The 21,758-nt window shown below is 45.3% G+C and overlaps 1 protein-coding gene across 1 annotated transcript in view; it reads right to left on the bottom strand.

The window, feature by feature from the left end:
• The window catches only part of CDYL2 (chromodomain Y like 2), a 211,413-nt gene that overhangs the window by 73,521 nt on the left and 116,134 nt on the right, over positions 1 to 21,758 (bottom strand). The window contains exon 2 of the mRNA XM_030925308.1: positions 14,195 to 14,786. Within this exon, the coding sequence (XP_030781168.1) occupies positions 14,195 to 14,786 (592 nt within the window). The remainder of the gene's footprint in view (positions 1 to 14,194; positions 14,787 to 21,758) is intronic.

Here is a 21,758-nt window from a genome sequence, read left to right as displayed (position 1 = left end):
TAATAATAATAATTTAAAAATAAAAATAAATTGCTCATATTTTCCATATTGTTTGAATTTTTTACAACTCGTGTATTTGTAACTTTAGAAAATAAAGAGGCCGGGCGCGGTGGCTCAAGCCTGTAATCCCAGCACTTTGGGAGGCCGAGACGGGCGGATCACGAGGTCAGGAGATCGAGACCATCCTAGCTAACACGGTGAAACCCCGTCTCTACCAAAAAATACAAAAAACTAGCCGGGCGAGGTGGCAGGCACCTGAACCCGGGAGGCGGAGCTTGCAGTGAGCTGAGATCCGGCCACTGCACTCCAGCCTGGGTGACAGAGCGAGACTCCATCTCAAAAAAAAAAAAAAGAAGAAAATAAAGAGAAGAGAGGAAAGGAGAAGAAAAAGAAAAAAAGAAGAACATTTTAAGGACCTGGATATATCACACTGACAAATTTGTCTCCTCTTTCTGGAAACGACTCTAAAATGGCAGTAAAAGATTTTTTTTTAAGTATTAACACAAGCAAAAATAAAGGAGAAGAGTCAACAGTGGGTACCACATTTCTGCACATTGGAAGATAATGGGCAGGGGACAGGCCAAGGTGACCGGCCTGGCTGGGTAGAGGAAGCATCCAGCAAAGTGCCAAGAAGAGGAAGCAGATACGATGATATACCGACCCCCAGGGCCCCAGGGCCCAGGACTCAGAGGCCCCATGGGAAAGTGGTTCTGCCCTCACTGTAAGACTCAGGACAATGGTCCCCAGAACCAAGTCGGAAGTGGCCCTGTAGATGTCCCCCCTCCACCTCACTGCTGTCTTGTGGGGACAAGGAGCTGGGTCAAGCAGATGGTAGGAGGTGGTAGCACAGATCTGGGGCAGCAGAGAACAGACAGGTGCACGGGTGGAGCCATCAAAGCCAATCAGAGGTCAGTACCCGGGTCTCACTCAGTCGGGGAATGACAGAATTGGGAGCTAGGACATCGGGAGAGGCCAAGCAGGAGGGTCGGTGGGCAAGACAGCTAAGTCTTATCCTCTGGCATGGTTTGTGGCCTCAGGCAGGTGCTTCTGCCGAAAACAGAGCCTGTGTTCTCCCTCCCTGAATGGTCGCTGCAAAAGCTCCCTGTGCACCTGTCCGAACTTGGACAAGGAGCCTCCAGAAATGAGCTGAATATTTCTGCACACACGGACTGTGGTGACACATGGCTCAGCCATGAGGGTGAGTGCACACCATGAGGGGCATGACCGCAGACTGGCCACAACCCTGCCCAGCCAGACACATGCTCTGAGGAGCTAACTTGGTCCTGGGAGACCACCTGATCTCACCCATCTCCATGCAGGAATCCCTCTGCCTAAGTCTGCCTAAGCCCACCCAAACAACCCGTGACATGGAGCAAAACAACCTCATCAAGCAGCTCCAGCCATGGGTGGGCAGATTTATTAAACTGGAGTATTCAGAAATATGTTTTTAGTCTTCTCATTTCCTGCCTTCTTTTCCCTCAACAAAAGCATATGACTAACCTTCATGTGAAACAAATAAAACAGGAGTGACATGGTTTGCCTGTGTCCCCACCCAAATCTCATCTTGAATTGTAGTTCCCATAAGCCCCATGTGTGGTGGGAGGGATGCAGCAGGAAGCGACTGGATCATGGTGGCGGTTACCCTCATGCTGTTCTTGTGATACTGAAGTGAGTTCTCATGAGATCTGATGATTTTACAAGGGGCTTTCCCCCGTTTGCTCAGCACTTCTTGCTGCCACCATGTGAAGGATGTGTTTGCTTCCCCTTTCGCCATGATTGTAAGTTTCCTGAGGCCTCCACAGCCCTGTGGAACCGCGAGTCAATTAAACCTCCTTCCTTTATAAATTACCCAGTCTCGGGTATGGCTTTATTAGCAGTGTGAGAATGGACTAATACAAGCAGCTACTGTGGCTGACATGGAGAAGGGAGCGCTGGAGTCCACCCACCCGGCTTCTCACCAGGAGGCCTTTAGGGAACCCCAGGGCTCCGTGGACAGCAATGTCTTACTGACATGAGGCACACGAACCTATTTCCAGGCTCATTTTGTACCAGGGTCTCGATTTTCTTTCTGGGACAGGATGAAAGAAGTCAAAGAGAAGCCATGTTACAATATAAAAAGTGCGAATCGAGGCCTCGAGGCTGGCGCTCCCAGGAACACTGCACCATAGTCAGGTTGCACATGAGGAAGATAAAAGGAGCTTTACACACAGGGGCTTGCCTCACCAGCTGTTATTCCACCCCTTGGAATAACACGAATATCTAAAGAAGGCTGCCTCAGGGTTTCGTCTCCTAGGTTCTCCTCTTCTAACCAGTCCAGGGTTCTGACTTTTCTCTATGGAATCCCTGACCCCAGTGGAGGCTTCTCTCCCCTGCCCCAGCCCCTACCAAATCTCTTTTCTTTGATGTTTCCCTGGAGTCACCCATACCCTGGGCTCCTTATTAATAGCTCTCCAGGGAGCGGACAGGTGGATACAGGTAGTAGAGGTGTCTGGGGCAGCCCTTAATGGAGAATGTCTATCAGCTGAGCTGCCCAGTGGGTTTAAAGGGGGTGGGAGAGAGTTAGGGACAAGCCAGAGGAAGGCCAGAGTGGCTGACGTAGCGGTCAGAACCAGATTTTGATATTTCTGCCAGTTCATCAAAAATTTAGAACCAGTTCTTCCATGGATGACCTGCATTAGAGTGGCTGCCACAGGTACAACAGGGGGTTCCCTGGCACTCAGGCCCCTCCTGCACCTGGCCCCAGCCTGCCTCTCAGCTGTCGACCAAGTCTTTCCCTAAGCACACCAGCCCCTGCCCTAAACTCATCTCCTCACCAACCAGCAAACATGTTCTGGGCTCTCCTCCTCTACCATACCAGACCTCTTCCCTGTGTATCTGAATTCTCTCCAATCTCAAAAGACAGGAGTGAACCAACCACAAAGAGGAAGTTACAAAGAGTACTTGAGCATGCAGAGAAAAAGCTCAGCTTCAGTGGAGACTAAAGAAATGCAAATAAATGATATTGAGGCTCCTCTTGTTCCCCTTAAACACACACGTCTGGCAAGGCAATGACAAAACTAGAAAATTATACCTTACTGGTCATCATTATCCTTTTTTTGATGGGGTTAGGCAACGCGAATATGGCAAAATTCGCAGTATAATCCTGCCTCTGGGAATCTAGTCTAGAAAAATAATCCAGAAAAAAATGAAAGAAAACCAAAGAAGTTTAGACCTAACCTAAATGTCCAACGACAAGAGACTGGCTACATAAGTCAAATATTGCACAGGTTAGGTATCCCTTATCCAAAACGTGTGGGATCAGAAGTGTTTTGGATTTCTGATTTTTTCAGATTTTGGAATATTTGTATTATACTTACCAGTTAAGCATTCCTAATCTGATTGGAGCACTGAATGCTCCAATGAGCATTTCCTTTAAGCATGATTTTGATATTCAGAAAGTTCTGGATTTTGGAGCATTTCAGATTTTGGACTTGGGGATATTCAACCTGTATATCCTTCTGAAAACATATAAATGGCACTACTAAAATTCCAATATGAAGGGTTGCCCAATATGGAAATAGATGGTAACAAACATATGTTACATTGAGAAGAAAAATCAAAATGCAAGTGAGTTCATACAAAATGTTCTACACACAGAGAGAGACACACACATACACGGAGATGAGTAGAACAGACTTTTCCCTGTGTGTGATTAAGATCTAATGATAAAGTCAGATATCACAGGATAAGGTGATGTAAGAAAGCCATTTTAAAATGCCCAGGAAAAGAAAGTAAGTAAGAAAGGAAAGAAAGAAGGAAAGAAGGAAAGAAGCAAAGGAAAGGAAAAGGAAAAGGAAAAAGGAAAAAGGAAAGGAAAAGGAAAGGAAAAGAAAGGAAAGGAAGGGAAAGGGAAAGGAAAGGAAAAGGAAAAGGAAAGGAAGAAAGAGGATCACAATTCTGGCTCTACCTTGTTACTATCTGGAGGCTGCAGGCCAGTTGCCCAACTAACTTCATAAAGCCTCCATATCTTTATGTGTAAACTAGGGATAAAAAGACAACCTACTTCATAGAATTGTCAGGATTAACAGAGCTGCTAAATGTAACATCCTTAGCCCACCAACACCTGACTCATAGCAAGGCCTTAATAAATATCTGCTGTTGGTGCCAATGCTGTTATTGTCATTATTAACAGCAGCTCATTGGGCACTAGGAAGGCTCACGTTAGCTTGTATAAAACACTGTCATGAAGTAAGTGTATAGAAATGCATCCTAGGATTAGGTTAAGTGTTTTGTGTCTTGTAGGAGCGCTTGCCTCCCATCTCTAAAATCAACAAGGGAGGTTGGGTGTGGTGGCTCACGCCTGTAATCCCAGCACTTTGGGAGGCCGAGGTGGGTGGATCACTTGGAGGTCAGGAGTTCAAGATCAGCCTGGCCAACACGGTGAAACCCCGTTTCTACTAAAAGTACAAAAAAAATTAGCTGGGCATGGTGGCATGCACCTGTAATCCCAGCTATTCAGGAGGCTGAGCCAGGAGAATCGTTTGGACCCGGGAGATGGAGGTTGCATTGAGCCAAGATCATGCCATTGCACTCCAGCCTAGGTGACAGAGCAAGACTCTGTCTCAAAAATAAATAATCTTAAAAAAATCAACAAGGGAATTTAAGTCAACTTCAACACTTGCCAGTTATATCGAAGTCCACACCAAGTAGATTATTTTGTTTAAACAAAATAATTATTTCGCTTGAATGAAATAATCTACTTAATGTGGCTTTTGCTATTTCTTCTAGCATTGAAATAAACTTTGACAACTAAGGTAGTTTCCTTTATAATTCATAGATGTGCATGAGGGCTTAAATGAAATAATTTTAATAATCTAGATGACAAAATTAACATTTCCTTGTTACCAGCTGGTATCTTGCCCATTCAAGAACACAAACCAGTTTGCATACCCTTTCTTCCCCTCAAATTCTCCTAAATGCCTATGGTGGGATGAATAGCAAATTCTTAAAGATATCATATCCTAATCCCTGGGACCTGAGAATGTGGTGCCTGACATGGCAAAATGGACTTTGTGAATGTGATAAAGTTACGGATTTTGAGATGGGAGATTATCCTGGATTGTCTTCGTTGGGTCAGTGTAATCACAGGGGTCCTTGGAAGAGGGAGGCAGGGGGCTTGGAGTCAAGAGAAGGAGATGTGAGGATGGATGCAAAGGTTAGAGAAATGAGGGACCATGAGCCAAGGAGTACGTGCAGCCTCTGGAAGCTGGAAAAGGCAAGGAAATGGATTCTCCCACAGGGCCTCCAGAAGGAGCACAGTCCTGGCAATGCACTTTAGATTTCTGACTCCAGAACTGTAAGGGAAGAGGTGGTGTTGCTTTAAGCCACCAAGTTGGTAGGAATTTGTTACAGCAGCCATAGGGAACTAATACAGTGTCCCTTGGTTCACTAAGAGCACTTTCATTTCCCAGATGGGAGCCTGGGCTCACAAGTGGGTACTGTGGTTCCATCCCAGCTCCACCTTCTGTGACACTTGGACCAACTCAAGCAATGCACGTGTCTTCTTTAAGCATCAATTTTCCACTGTAGAAATGGGGGCTGTCGAGGAAATTCAACGCACAGCTTCTTGGAGAGCATTTAGAAGGCTCCCTTGCACATGGCAAGCAGTAGGGAAATGGTAGCTGTTATTCTGCATCCTACTTAGCTAGCTTCTTTTTCTTCTCCTTTTTTAAAAAAAACAAAAACAGCTTTACTGAGATTTATTTTACATACTATAAAACTCACCCATATAAAGTGCACAATTCAGTGACTTTTAGTGTGACTTGCAGAGTTGTGCAACTGTCCCCATAATCTAATTCCAGAATATTTTCGTTGCCCCAAATGAAATGCCGTACCCATTAGCGGTCACCCCCCACTCCCTCCTCCCCTCAGCTCCTGGCAACCACTCAGCTACTTTCTGTCTCTACAGATTCACGTATTCTGGACATTTGATACAAATGGAATCATATCATATGTGGTTTTGAGGTTCATCCACGTTGCCGCGTGTGTCCACTCTTGATTGCTCTTTTTGACTGAATAACATCCATCGTATGGAAAGACTATATTTTGTTTATCCACTCATCAGTTGGTGAAGATCTTTGTCCTTTTGTTGCCATTTCTTCTAGCATTGAAATAAACTTTGACAACTGAGGGAGTTCCCTTTACAATGCATAGATGTGCAGGTGTGTGTGTATATACGATGTGTGCATGAGTGTGTGATGTGAATATGTGCATGTACATGTACATGCATGCATGTGTGTCTTTTAATTGAAGGTCCTAAGGAAAATCACCAGGACCAGAGGTCCCACCTCCCTGGAATGCCAAGTCAGCATCTCTGATACTACTGAAGATGCCTTGAAGGCAGGCCCAGGGGTGTTGGCCAGAACAATGCCCTTGGCACCTGGGAAAGGTCTGTTAGCTTCAACCTGAATCCTTAAAGTACCTTTTTTCATTTATAAAACTGGTCACAGACCTGCAACAGCTTCAGCATCACCAGACCCAACATCACACCCTAATTCCTTCCCTCAGTGCTATGTCTTACACTTGCTGAGCCTCAGTTTCCCCATCTATAAACAAGGTTAATCCCACGTAACCTTGTTATGTTGCTATGTTGTTAAACTGCTATATCAGAGAACCACTGAGGAAATTAAATCACATTTAGCAGATCAAATACAAAGAGCTAGGCTTTGCCCGCAGTAGGAACTCAAGAAATGTTAGCTACCATTGCTACCATCACCACCACCACCACCGCTGCCACCATTATCATCATCATTCATGAAGACTGGCTGCTTTGTGTGAGCAGTCAGGGTGGAGGAGGGCCCCGGGGTCCACCTCAATGGGGGGAGACTGGCTTTTCGCCAACATTAGTAGGTGAATTTTTATTATTGTTTTGGAACCTTTACAGACACTGTACCCGTTTACTGCTTGCTCCTGGCGGGGGATTGCTTCCACTCCCCCACTGCAGCCTTCTTGGAAGTCCCCTGATGAAGAGCCATGAGCAAACACTGCCTAAGACTTTCCTAAGGACATCGAGGGAGGAAAACGACAGCTGAGCAGATACGAAAAGCAATTAGTTGGTTTCTAAAACTTGACAGTGGTCAAGACTCCATCATCTTCTTCTGGGCACCAAAATCAAATCCAGAATTCAGGAGCCAAGCGGGGAGAATCGATTCTCCCCTTGGATCTGCCATGGGTCAAGTTGCTCCTGGTTAAAGAGTCAGATTTCCCATCACAGTCTGGCACTTTCTGCATGCACGGGGCAGTGGCCAAGTTGGACAAGGTCTTAACACCACCACGTCAAAGGGTTTTAAGTTAGTTCATTAGCACAAGTTCCTTACTTGACACACTGTGAAAGACAAAAGATTAAAAAATCCTCAAGTTTTTGTTGTTCCTGATTTGGGAAAAATCATCTGCTTGTGAAAATCAAAAAGGTTAGTGAAAGTGTACTGGCCTTGGGGTGGGTACTTGAAGTGTGTCAGGAAGAACAGCTGGGCTCAGGGAAGTGGATACAGGGATACCTGTGCTGACAAAAGGCTGCCTCGGGAGCACCCTTCCTGACCTCTCAGTGATTCACCAGATAGTGTGGGGCCAATGCCGATGACACTCAGAGCCTTCCTGAGCCAGTTCCCCTGGGCCTCTTCTGAGACAAGCTCGGCACCTAGAGAAGCAGTGGTGATTCTAAAGGTAATGAACTGGGGTCATTATCTTTAGTTCAGGGCAAGGAGTGAGATGTTTCTCAAACAGTCATAATTTTGAGGAACTATCAAGGGAACTGTAATAAACCCAGAAGGTTATTCAGGACTTTCGCTACTGCATTCTGAAGTGAGATTGACTTATAATTTGCCTTTCTCCTCCTCTCTTTGTCTGATTTGGAAATCCAGGTCATACTGACCTCATCACAGGAGCTGGGAGTATTTTCTCTTTTTCCTGTTCTCCGTAACCATTTGGATAAGGGAGGGGTTATCTGCTCTAGAATATGTGGTCAGATGATCTATTCTAGAATGTTTAGATTTGCCTGCAAAACCCTCTGGGCCTTGTGTTCCTCCTTTCTTACTTCTTCTGACGACTTTTTAACAATCAATTCAATTTCTTTTTTTTTTTTTTTTTTTTGAGACAGAGTCTCGCTCTGTCGCCCAGGCTGGAGTGCAGTGGCGCAATCACAGCTCACTGCAGCCTCGACCTCCTGGGCACAAGTGATCCTCCCACCTCAGCTCCCTAGGTAGCTGGGACTATAGGCATGTGCCATCACACCTGGCTAATTTTTGTATTTTTTTGGAGAGACAGGGTTTTGTCATGTTGCCCAGGCTAGTCTTGAACTCCTGGGCTCAAGCTATCCACTTGCTCACCCTCCCAAAGTGCTGGGATTACAGGCTGAACCACCGCTCCTGGCCCAATTTCTTTAATAGTTATTTCTCTCTTCAGGCTTTCTAGCCCTCCTTTAGGCTGTTTTGTTGAGTTGTACTTCTCTATGGAAGTGATTATTTTATCTAGGTTTTCAAATTGAGTGGCATGGAGTTAGTCACAGCATTTCAGCCTCAGAAGGACCACACCCATCTGTCAATAAATAAGGAGGGTGTCGGCCGCACTGGTGGCTCACAGCCTGTAATCCCAGCACTTTGGGAGGCCGAGGCGGGCAGATCACAAGGTCAGGAGATCGAGACCATCCTGGCCAACATGGTGAAACCCTGTCTCTACTAAAAATACAAAAAAAATTAGCTGGGCATGGTGGCAGGTGCCTGTAATCCCAGCTACTCAGGAGGCTGAAGCAGGAGAATGGCGTGAACCCAGGAGGCAGAGCTTGCAGTGAGCCGAGATCACACCACTGCACTCCAGCCTGGGTGACAGAGCAAGACTCCATCTCAATAAATAAATAAATAAATAAATAAATAAATAAATAAATAAATAAAATTAAATAAACAAAGAGGGTATCAAAGAAGTACATCCTGTGCCACCAAGCAGTGCCACCAAGCACTCCTGACCCTCCCCCAGTCACAACATGTTTTTGTCAGCAATCAGGGTTTAGGAAAATTTTACTGCCTGGAATCCAGCTGGGCCATGGTATGGTATAGAGGCCAGTTCTACAGTTAAGTTTGTAGTCAAATTACCTGAGTTTCTCTCCTAATCCCAACCTGGGTTCTTGTAACCTCGGTCTCCACCTCTATAAAACAGGTAGAACAAACCACCTCTCAGGACAGCGGCCATGAGGATCACACAAATTACTCTGGAAACTCCAAGGCCTCATCTCAGGGAAGTACTTACACTCTAAAACTTTCAACCTTACGGCTTTTCATTTCACAAACTTTCCATTTACAAAGTCTTATGAATGCCAACTCCAGGTGTAGAGCATAAGCACTTCAAGTTACCTCAGTATCACCACCTGGCAGGTACAACACCATCTGCATTTTCATTCCCACCATCTTAGGGCTTATTAGTCTAGAGCAGTAGTTCTGAAACTGGGCTCACTGGACCAACAGCAGCGTCTAGGAACTTCTGCTGGAGGTGCAGATTCTCAGGCTTCACGCTACACCTACTAAATCAGAATGCTGAAGGTAGACTGAACAGTCTGCATTTCAACATGCCCTCCAGCGGACTCTGATGCTGGATCCAAGTTTGGGAGCCCCTAGATTCTCAAAAGCCATAGGGCACTTCCCATGCTTGCACTTATTTCCCAAGTGCTTTTAAAACACGGTTCTCTATTATGCTCAATAAAGGGAAAAATGATAATCATATTGAAAAAGTGAGTAGGAAGAGATAAACAAACGTTCTAGAAGTGAAAGCTGAGACCATTTTAAAAGATCAATGGAGAGAAAATGGCAAATGTTGCGTGCGTTGTGTGGGATGACTCGTTCAATGGTAGAGATAATTCTGCAAACACTGAATCATGCAATGTGTGAGATGCAACGTCTGTGCAGCAGACAACAGTCATCAAGACACAAGGAAAAGGATCTCAAACATCCTTTGAGAAATGTGGACATGGGGCCACAAGCCTGGCATCAACAGTGATGCTCAGCACCTTCCTGGTAATTTGGAGAACGCTGCAAGTCTTTATGCTATTCTAGGGCTCAAAGAGAAACGATGGCTCCTAGTTAGAGACGTTTCACAGGTTAAAGGCTCATGTGAATCCGTAAAACACCGATGCTTTGGCCTGTTTAGACAAGAGCGCTAAGCAGTTCACCACGCCAGAACCACAGCAAGGGTTAGCAAACCCACCAGCTTTTCTGTACCGATGAAACCGGTGTAGTTTTCGAAAAAAAGAGAAAGAGAGAGAGATGCCTAGTAGAAAGTGCAAGCAAGGCAGAGACGCTATGTCAGGTTTTAAAACTTTGAAGGACCAGATCACATTTCTTCTCACAAGCTTCACATCCAGGGAGGAAAGATGGATTTACCAACAAACGGATCTATGAACCATCTCTTACAACCAAACTCATCTGCTGGAGCTCCTGTATACACTTGTGACTTCTACAATTCAGCATGAATGTGCAAAATCCACCCCCAACCCCCCTGAGATCCTGATTCACTCAACTGGGATAGAGCCCATTTTAACAAGCTCCCCAAGGGATACTGAGGCAGATGGGCCCCGGACCACAAAGCCAGTACTCATTGCCAAAGAATCAGAATCAAGAGCAGTGTAGAACGGCTGCACACGCCCCACAAACACTGCTGGGGAAAAAACGCAGTCTGAAACCAAAACGCCACCCGCCAGAGCCCCAATTTAGCATTTGTTCCACAGCAGATCAGAGAAGTCAGCAGTAAATGAGTAACATGTTACATAAGTTGCTGTTCTGTATGCAGAACCTTAACTCACCAAAGAGAAGTTAAAACCATATAAAAAGCACCAGCCCACCCCCAAAACAAATGCTGTGCAACTGTAGCCAGGATCCCCCATCCCCTTCTGCTGGGCTAAGATGAGCCCTCCTTTGTGCTGCAAACCCCCAGGGCTCACCCTTGAGCCCCTGGAGACTGGATCCTTCAGTCCAGATCAGGGAAGGTGAGGTTAGGGAAGAGGGTAGAAGGAGGACATTCAGGGCTACGTGGGCATGAACACTGGCTTCAGTAAAGCTTCCCTCTGGCTGAAAACACACATGGAAACACGTTTTGCTGGACTACACCTCTGGCCTGTTGCTGAAAAGTTCTGTGGAACCACAGCATCCCCTCTTTCCTGAGTCTTGTTCAAGAACCTCAAACCACTCTCTTCAACATTCTCCTTCTCTCTCAGGCAAGTATTCTCAGTCTTTTTGTCTTCCCAGTTCCCCCAAACCTGGCTAACAAGTTAGTTCTGATTAGAATGTGAAAGGCTAATGGCTGGGACAATTATCATACCAGTGATCACAGAAGATGTCACTGTGGGTATGGTGAAGCCAAGCACATGTATGTAACATGTGTTACTCCTTCCATGGAGCCAGCCTCAGGCACCTTCTCAACATGGGGCCAGAGGCCAGCATTCCAACTTCCTGGCAAGTTTCAGAGGGAAGCTGTAAGTTTCAGAAGGAAAAGTACATACCTATCTCTGCATTACTCTACTTCGAGCACCCAGCATGCTGAATAACTCTTAGGAAGTAATCAAAAAATCAGTATTGAGTTGAATTAAATTGACACCTGATGTGAAACTTCAAGAACCCACCCCCCACAAATTTGGCCACAAAGCTCGTCTTAAAATGCAGTAGAGTCACCCAGGAAGCTTGTTATAAGTCCATCTCCTGGGTTCCACCCCAGACTAAGGAAATCAGACTCCATGGGATCTGCATCTGTCACCAGTTGCCAGGTAATCTAATACATGCAGAATCTGAGAGCCAGTGCCTTAACCTTACAGCAGGATCTCATGGGCACCAACGCTATGGGATGTGATTAAGCAAAAGAGTCCTTTTGAAACAGACAAAACAGAATAAAATAGAGGCCGGCATAGTTCAAGTAGGAGTAGAGAACGTACAACATCAGGCAAACATGAGGAAGATAAGAGATCAGAGACAAGAAAGGTCTAGAATAGCATTTTGGAGCTAACAGGACTAGTAACGGATCTCAACAGGTTGGCCCTCCCGTTTCCCCTGCTTGTGGGGTACCATGCCTTATCACCAGATCATGGACCAGGGGGCATCAGCAAAGCCGAAGGGTGAAGAGCACAGAGCTGGCAGATCTGCCTCACTGCAGAAGGCTGCACAGCACAAGAGGCATACCCTCATGTAGACCTTTGCGAGTCCGGCTTTTCTCCTCCACACTGCAGACTGTCAGCTACAGTCAGCAAATCTTCCTCCCTCATGCTTTACTCTTGGGTTGCCCCATATGAGCAGGGCAGGGGGCTGCTAACAGCTGGAATGCAGGGAACCCTGCCAGAGCCTTGCCCCTGCACCCAAGGGGCCACAAAAGCTCGCCTTGCCACCCTTCCTGAGACAGGGAACTCCGCCACCGCCGGCAGCCGTCACAGCAACATCAAACACGGGTGTTTATGCCAAGCCCCATTTACACGAGCCCACTTCTTCTCGAGAGATGGATTTCTAAAACAAACAGCTTTTACATATGTTCACAGGCACACTCACGTCAGCATCAGGGATCCCCAGACGGAAACATGAGTCAGTCTGGGGCAAAGATGCTAAGTAAATCCTGTTTGGGTGAAATTCCTCTCTCTGGAGAAACAGGCGCCTCAACGTGGATTGCTCAGATTTCTCAGCAAGAGTCCCTAAAGACAGCAAACTCTCGCAGGGGAGCCAGTTCTGCACATTCTGGACTCTAAATCTACCACCGTCACACTGAAGTGCGCTGGCCTCATCACCCCAACCTTCCGTGAGCCTTTCTAACCATTCCCCCTGCACCCCAGCATCCCTGTCCCCACGTGCACCCTGGTTTCATCAGGGAATCTGATGGCCCTGTTGGGCAATGGTTGCCCACACTCCTGTAAGATTTCTGGACATTCCAAGGCTTGGGTCTTTGGCAGCCAAAGAGACAAATGCCAACAGGTAGACACACAGGTATCTGAGAAGTGAAGGATTGCACATAAGTGGCAAAGGCAGCTAACCTGAAAGACTGATGCCATGAAGGACTTAGGTAAGGAGCAATGTGACTACACAGGAAATCTCAGGTTTGGGAGCATGAACTACATGGGTCATTACCTCCTGTTTCCTTAATTTTGCCTATAGAGACTTTGGAAAAAGGAGGAATTCCATAACCTAACACAACACACGCAGGCTGTGTTACAGTAAGAGGGTGCAAACTGAAAGAATTAGTGCAGGATGAGGTCAAGACAGCATTTAGGACCCACTACAGTCTGAAGGTTATGTTCCCCCAAATTTCATATGAAGAAACCGAACACGAAACGCAATCACAACATTAAGAGGTGGGGCCTATAGGAGGTAATTAACTCATAAGAGCTCCGTTCTTGTGGACGGGATTAGTGCCCTTATAAAAGAGGCTGACAGGTGCTGCCTTGCCCCTTCTATCATGTGAGGACACAGAAGGTACCAGGTAAGAGGAACAGGCCCTCGCCTGATGCAGCATCTGCTGGTGCCTTCATCATGGACTTCTAGCCTCCAGAATTGTGAGAAACTGGATTTCTAATTTTCATAAATGAACCACTCTAAGGTGTTTTGTGACAGCAGCCTGAACAGACTAAGACAGGACCTAACATAGGCCAATCATCCAACCTAGAGACAGCAGAAGGGCAAGAGACTCCAGCATAGGCGCTGGCGTGGTCAACTCCAAGTCCACACCGCATGTGAGAAGACGGCGTGGACCCCAACCCAGACCCCACCTTTCTGGACTACACTGCTGGGGGCATGAGGAGGCTGCAAGCAAGGGCTCTGCACCGTGACCTGGGAAGCACTGGCCTGCTAAGGACACACGTCTTGGGTCCTGGGGGTGAGGACTTGAGCTGCCCTCAGAGAGGTGGATCTAGAGGGGTTACCATGGCCTTGGGTGTCTTGAACTATAGTCTGGAACTTTGGACCCATTCCAGATCTTGGCTGGAGCATCAGAGGCTTAGCCTCCCCACATGCATGAGGGTCTGTAACCAACACGGGCCTATGACCGATTCTACAAAGTTCTAGGTGAGACAGATGAAGGGGGAATCACCGGTGAGCTAAGAGGTGGGGATGGAGGTGGGGGGTCTTATGTATGTCCCTAGGCTGCAGGCAGAGCTCCCCTTTTGCCATGGCCAGAGCCAAACCCAAGAGAAAGAAAAGCTACAAACCGAGCCCGTTCTCCACCAGCGTGGCGTGGTTCACGTCGCAATCGCCCACATCTTGCTCTCCAACGTGATCATTCAAACCCAAGCCAGGCTGATGGGACCCGTTTCCAAAGTGCCTCTCATCCTTCTCAGAGCTGGCGTCCCCATTTTCCATCCCATTCTGAGCCTTTTTCAGGGGCATTATTTGCAAACCACTGGGGGTAGTCCTGTAAGACACTGTCTTGGCAGCCCTGTCGCCTCCTGCAGGGGGCTTGCCTGAATACCCCTTTTTTGGCTTGGCCAGAGGAGGGTTAATTCGCTTCCGTTTATGGGAGGTCCCCTTGCTCTTTCCAGGATCCGAAGGTCTGTGGGAGAGTTTCTCAACAGACGGGCCTCGACCGTCACGAAGGAGCTTGGAGGTGCTGGACTGCTTCCCTGACTTGATCCTCTTGTCCTTGGACATGTGCAGCCCATTGAATTCATCAATAAACTCCTCACAGTGCAAGAGGTGGTGCTCCGGCTCCCACGTGTCCTCTGTGCTCCCGTAGCCTTTCCATCGGATAAGATACTCCCATTTTCCTTTCTTGTTCTTCCTCTTGTCTACAATCCTTTCAACCTGCGATACAAGACGAGAGGGTCAGAAAACAGAGAGAGAGAGAGGAATAAAGTCAGTTCTAGGCAACAAGAACAGCATAAAGCCTTTGGGATAGAGGCATCTACCCTAGCCAGAGTGTGAGCCACGAGCTGTTCAATGCCAGAAGCCAACACTGGCAGAAGGGTTCAAGAAGGCTGGTTTATTTTATGACATCACTGTATGGAACCCAAGGCACATGCAGTCATTTCCTATGACCACTCTAGATGCCACGCCCAGCTGGTGGTAGCCACATGTCCATCCAGGCTTACCTTTATTTGAAATTGCATTGCAAGTTTTCACAAAAGATCTTTGTTTTTTTCATCGCACCAAAGTAGACGCAGGCTATTAAAGACCAATTTGGTGTGAGTTCTTCATCCTTATTTATAATAGGTAACATTTATTGAGCAATTATATGGGAGGTACTATGCCAATTTATCCTCACTTATAATAATACCGATGATCAGTAACATTCATTGGGTGCTTAGGAGGCAGACACTACACTAAATGCTGGGCATAGACTCTCCCATCTCTTTTTCTCCTAGACAACAACTCAATGAGGTATTTTTCCATCCTCAATTTATAGAGAAATGAGGGCTCAGGGAGACCAAGTAACTTAACCAAGTTCCAGAATGGTAAGGGCAGAACTGGAGTTTGAACCACTCTCACTTCTTACTCACTAGGCCATACTAACTCTCTTAACTGCAAAAATCTATAGTGACCAAAAAGGACTTGAATTGAAAATGTCCAGTTCTCCCCACACAGCTCCCCCAGCTGCAACACAGAGGCGCAGCTAGGAGGCAAAGAGATAGGTAACATTTATTGAGTACCTACTATGCACCTCATGTGTCCCCATGGGTATACACCACTATTATTTTTCCATTTGATAGATGAAGATATTGCGTATAAGGCAACTCACCTACCGTGCACAGCTTAGAGGCGATACTGGTGGGATTTGAACCATCATGTGTCAGGCTCCAAAGCCATGAGCTACTGTCTACATGTCTTCAAAGGCAAGAAAACCTCCCCTGTCTTTATGTAATCCCATGAAAAAATACACTTGGAAAATGCCAGTCCTGATGCTAATAACTGTTGTATTTAAGTGAAGGTTATGTGAGGGTTCATTTAGTATTCTTTCAACTTTGCTGTAGATTTGAAACTTTTTCAATTAAAAGAAGGTAGAAAATTCCCAATGTTATACACCCCAAACGCTAAATTTCAATGAAAAAGTAAGCAGTTATATTAAAAAATTTATTCTACTTCAATGTCAATATAATATGCTTTTCTAGAATGGAATTTTGACCCAATAAAATTAAGTCAAGTGAGGAATAAGCCTCTAAAACTTACAAAAAGAAAAATAAAACAGGTGAGCAAAGGTGAGTACAGTCATAGTTGATAATTGTTGAAGATGGGTAATGAATACACGGGGTAATTTATACGGCTGTTTATGTTTACGTGTTTGAATTTTAATATGTTTGGAATTTTAATCCTAAAAGAAAAAAATTTTGAAAAGTGGGATCGTCTCATCAATGGCTTTTGTACAACAGAGACTATGCAAAATAATTAAACCACTTTCTTTGCTTTGCACTTAATAAATATGCAAATAACTAGACCCTACTGCCTCTTTATAATACTGCCTCTTCATAGAGAATTTAAATTGCTTCCTTAATTGATTTATCTCCATCCAAATCGGCTATCAATATTTGTTTCCTTATTAAATGTCCTGTGAACATGTCTTTTAGATTTAGTAGATAATTTTTAGATATAATATATAAACTCTGTAACATTTTTTAAAAAGTAAAATCACGCTTAACTAATCCAATATCCAAACTTCGGGTTAAGGAATGGGGTTACCGAGTATTCCTTTGTAATAATGCTTCAGAATGCCAAGGATTTCTGGAAGAGTCTGCAGCTTTGCTCATTTTGTGAACACTGTAGGGAGAAACTCTCTACAGGTATACTGAGGGAGGAAAGAGAGTAAGCAACCTGACACTGCCTGAAACAGCAGCATTTGTGAGGACACCAACCTAGGAACAGCAGCAGCGCCCAGATATTTCCTGGGTGCTAAGGGATGTGGTGTATTCTCATGGAGGCCTCCAGCTCTAGAAAATATATGCTCACTTCCCGGGATGGAGAAATTTCTTCCCCAGGATGAAGTGGAGGACCATGTTAGACAAATAGTCAATACAATGGATGAGTGCGTGGGTGGACACATGGATGGGTGGGTGGATGGATTGATAAATGGATAAATGGATAGATGGAAGGTGGGATGTATGGGTGACTAGATGTATAAATAAAAGAATGGATGGATGGATGGATGGACAGATGTGGGATGGATGAAAAGATGAGGTCGGAGGTGGGTTCATAAATGGATGGGTAGATGAATAGATAACACTTATCAAAATGGCATTAGTAAAATATTTAAGAGCAGGGCTTTGTAACAAAATGATCTGTTTTAAATCCCCTGCTGTGCCTTTTATCATGTGTTCTTGGGCAAGTTCCTAAACTTCTTTGGGCCTCAGATGACTCATAGAGCAAGGCAGAAGTAACAGTGCCTATCTCTTGGGGTTGTTGTGGGAAATACACAACTATGTATGTTTGCATTCCACAGTAATCTTACATAGCTTCCTGTGACCACAAACCTTGGTGGTGTCTAAAGACAGAATATTCCTCCACCTTTCAGAATATGACCCCTTAAAACAGTCAACTCCTCCCTGGGAAGAAGAGTGAGTAGACCTACTTAGATAAGTGTGTCCATGTATAGAAGGTGGCTATGCATAGTTGGGCTGCATGAAAAGCTGAGGGTTAGCAACGGTGCAGGGTCTAGACTGGCTGTTTGGGGCCACATTGGAGGCGGAGCTTAGTTTGTTCCCTCCAAATCACTGGAGGTTTCAATCACAGAGTCATAGGTAGCTTTATAGCAGACATCAAGGCTAGTTCTTCTACCCCTGGTTCCATCCACAAAGCTACTGGGTGGCTTGTCAACAATTTCTACTTAACCCAATAGCAGTGATGAGCAGTATTAACAGGACCATCTCTAATAGCCTGGTATGTGGAGGAAGACATTTGGCTCTGTCACTTTCTATCCGTATGACCTTGGGCATGTCACCCAACCTCTCTGGCCTTGGTATCCCATCTGTAAAATACATAATAATAAAGAAAAACTGAAAGAATTAAGATACAAGATCACTACAAGATGAACGGATGACTCTGATACATATGAACTTCAGTTGACAAAACTGCTTTTATATACATTGTTTCACCCCCAATTTAAAAAAGCAAACAAACACAAGGTTTTTGCAGGTTCAGAAAACACTGCTTTTCCTGAAACACTGGAATACCCATAAAAACTCAGGGGAAAGCTGGCTCCCAAATAGCCCACATACTTTGATCTCCGGCATCTCTTGGGACCTAATCTTCTATACATCTCTGTGTAGGCTTCTGACTCTCTTTTCCTCTTCTCAGGAGCACCTCAAACAGAATCTGAATTCTAATTTGTTTTGTTGACAAGAAAAGCCCAAGTCATTTAGGACTTGACCTTGCATATGACTGCAACATTCTCTCTCTGGGAAATCCTTTCTTCTTAAGCTCCCCCAAAACCTCCTCCACTGTCTCATAACTCCTCACACCAAAAAACAAACAAACAAACAAAAAAAACAAAACAAAACAAAAAAACAACCAGAGAGCTCGCCCCCCTGGTCCTGGCAGCTCTGTCTCCTGATGCTCTACCCCCACTCTACCGGGGCAGGCCACTTGCTTCACCTGAAGCTCAGTCCTTCCAAATGGAAACAATAATTAATTCTCTTCCCTTTATTTGCACATATGAATGAATGAATGAATGAATGATATTAGAAAATCCTGTGTACACACCCCCACCAGCTTCTTTTCTCAAAAATAAGCAATCTGAGATGCTGAACTATTTCTCAGAGTTCAATCAAACAATTCATTAACATTTACTCTCCGTGATCCCTGCTAAAGTGAGACTCTGCTCTATTGCAGGTGGGGGGCAGGGAAATGCTGATGCAATTATTACCGGTGCTAGGATGCCACCTGGATGGCTGTCTCAGTAGGATTAATAATGATAACAGTCATCTTGACTGGCATATGCATAGTTCCAGGAACTGTGTAAATCACTTTCAGGTGTTAGATTTCATCTTATGCCCAGCCTTCCAGCTGGATATCATTCTCCTCATTTGACAGGGAGGAAACTGAGGCTCAGAGAAGGCAGGTAACTTTCCCTTGATCACACAGTCCGTAGCTGGTTAACCAAGATTTGAACCCAAGTTCATCTGACTCCAACAGCCTCAGTTCCTAGTCACATCTTGCCAGTGAGAAGCTATTACAACAGGGCAGGGCCAAGCAAAGCATCAACCGCTGGAACAGCAACAAGAGGAATGGATACTGAGGAAGGAAATGGCTTCACAGAAGTAATGCATGCAATAACTCTTCAAGGATCACTGATACGTGAGGCACCAGTGTGCAACAAGAAACCTCTCAGACCGCCATCATGGCTCACAGGCTAGTGGGAAACACAGAAGGAGCACAACATAATACGTAGTAACAAATTACAAAAAGTACTCTGGGCCAGGCTCGGTGACTCACACATGTAATCCCAGCACTTTGGGAGACTGAGGTGGGCGGATCACCTGAGGTCAGGAGTTTGAGACCAGCCTGGCCAACATGGTGAAACCCCATCTCTACTAATAATACAAAAATTAGCTAGGCGTGGTGGCATATGCCTGTAATCCCAGCTACTCCAGAGGCTGAGACAGGAGAATCCCTTGAACCCAGGAGGCAGAGATTACAGTGAGCTGAGATGGCACCACTGCACTCCAGCCTAGGAGACAGAGCGAGACTCTGTCTCAAAAAAAAAAGGACTCATACGACTCGTACTCTGATGGCAAAGAGGAAGGTGCTGTGAGAACCAATGGCAGCGGGAATGGAGCTATTTCTAACAGAACAGTCACGAAGGCTCCTCCAAGAAAGGACGATTTAAACTGAGAGCAAACTCAGCCTGTAGAGATGAGAAGGACTGGAGCAGTGAGGGGCCTTCCAAGCAAGGGAGAACACCCCCTCCTCCTCAGCCTTTCCACTAGCAGGCTGATAACATACCACCACCACCACCTAACACTGATTCAGCACGACTAAGGGCCAGCCACTGCTGTACTTGATCCCTATACATTAACTCTCCAAAATAACCCAGCAAGGTAGGTAATTTTATCTTCTTATTTTTTATACAGAGGACAAAAGAGGCACCCAGAAGTTATGGACTTCAGTAAGCACAGGACAGCTAAGACTCCGTCCAATACATCTTGGCTCCAAATCCCATGCTCTTGGCGACCACATTACCCATACCTCTCATTGTGCAGTGGGCCCAACCTGACCAAGGCTGGCAGCATATCTGCAGCTTCAGGCTCTTCCCCTCAATTCCTGCCAATTTCCTTGAAGTCCTGAAGCATCTTTCCATTACTTCTGATTAGCCTCCTGCACTGGCCTCTCCTAGAGCCCCTACCATGCCAGCCACAGGGCCTCTTCTCCCTCTGCTTCAATTCTTCATTGGTCCAAATGTAAACAGACTCATCACCAGTCATATTCCCCACCCCAGATTCCCACCAAACCAGCACAATATATACAATTGCAATCGCTCTGGAACCCAGGATTACAATCAAAGATTTTGCAGACTGCTGAAGGGATATCTTTCCAACAGATGGCACTGGATTGAGAAATTTTGGGTTTACTAGTACATGTCTTGGTCTCTGGGAGCAAAAAGCAAGGCCAAGAAAAAAGAACAGAGAAAGAAGACATCCATGCCTACAGCCTCTGTCCATCCATACACCAGAGCGGCCATCCCCAGCCAGAAACAGCTCATTCCCTAACTCTGTACCTCAAACCCCATATCCCTGAGGACCTTTCTTTCTGCAACCTTTCAACATGCTGGGACAACTCCCTTGGGGGCACAAAGGCACAGGCACCCCATGGTTACAACTTGGGGTATGAAGTCCTCGAGAAGGATAAAGAGAGCAAGTTCTGAGAACAACTTGGCGTGTGCTGTTCAAAGTCCAGAAGACTTAGATTGCTTCAGATAATCGAGCCACAAAATAAGGTGGTAAAAACAGGAGGATTTTCCCCTCAAGCACAGCAAAACTATACAAGGGAAATGGCTGCCAGACCAAGAAGTTTGGCTCAGAGCCACGTAAACCAAACTAGATTTTGGGCAAGCGTCTTACTGGGGGACTCTGTGGCATCCTTGTGGTGAGAGAGACCAACAGGAATTTTCACGTCCACTCTGCTGGAAAACACTACGCTTAGAGAGACCTCACACAAACAAAATTAGTAATAGCAGCATCATCACACAACATGGTCATAAAAATTTTTTAAACGTAAGAACATGATCATAACTAAAACATTCTCAGTACAGTCACACCAGTGAAGAGTACTACTGTATATTTTTGAATAGTATTTGTGGTGTGTCTTCCAATACTACAGAAAATATGACCTTTGTTTTTAAAAGAGAGAGAAGAAGAGATACATGATGAAATGAAATCAACAGGTTGAGAAGGAAGCTGAAATGAAAAAACAATTCATTTACATAAGAAAGGATGTAAAGGAATCAAAGAGAAAATGCAAGCAAGGGAACAAAATTCCCACTGGAACCAGGAAAGGACAGAACCAACATGCAGGAAACCACACCAGCGACGTAGACAACATACTCGAAAAGCTGTCCAAGAGAGCAGGAGAAAAGGACACAGAGATTTTAAAGAAAGCACCAAGGAAAATGAGAATAGATACCTAGGACAGTTAATAGAGATCCACCCAATCTAAGTCCAACAAAGAGAAAAAAAATCAAAACAGGACAGAAATACTAATCAAGTCATAATAGAAGAAATCTATGTCCTAAGTCTGCAGGTCAAAAGAAGATTTCAGTGATGGGGGAAGGGGAGTTTGAGAATAAATCAC

This window comes from Rhinopithecus roxellana, chromosome 20, assembly GCF_007565055.1.
Source record: "Rhinopithecus roxellana isolate Shanxi Qingling chromosome 20, ASM756505v1, whole genome shotgun sequence".
Taxonomy (NCBI): Eukaryota; Metazoa; Chordata; class Mammalia; order Primates; family Cercopithecidae; genus Rhinopithecus; species Rhinopithecus roxellana.
Note: the sequence above shows the minus strand (reverse complement) of the source record. Positions and strands in the feature narration are given on the sequence as shown.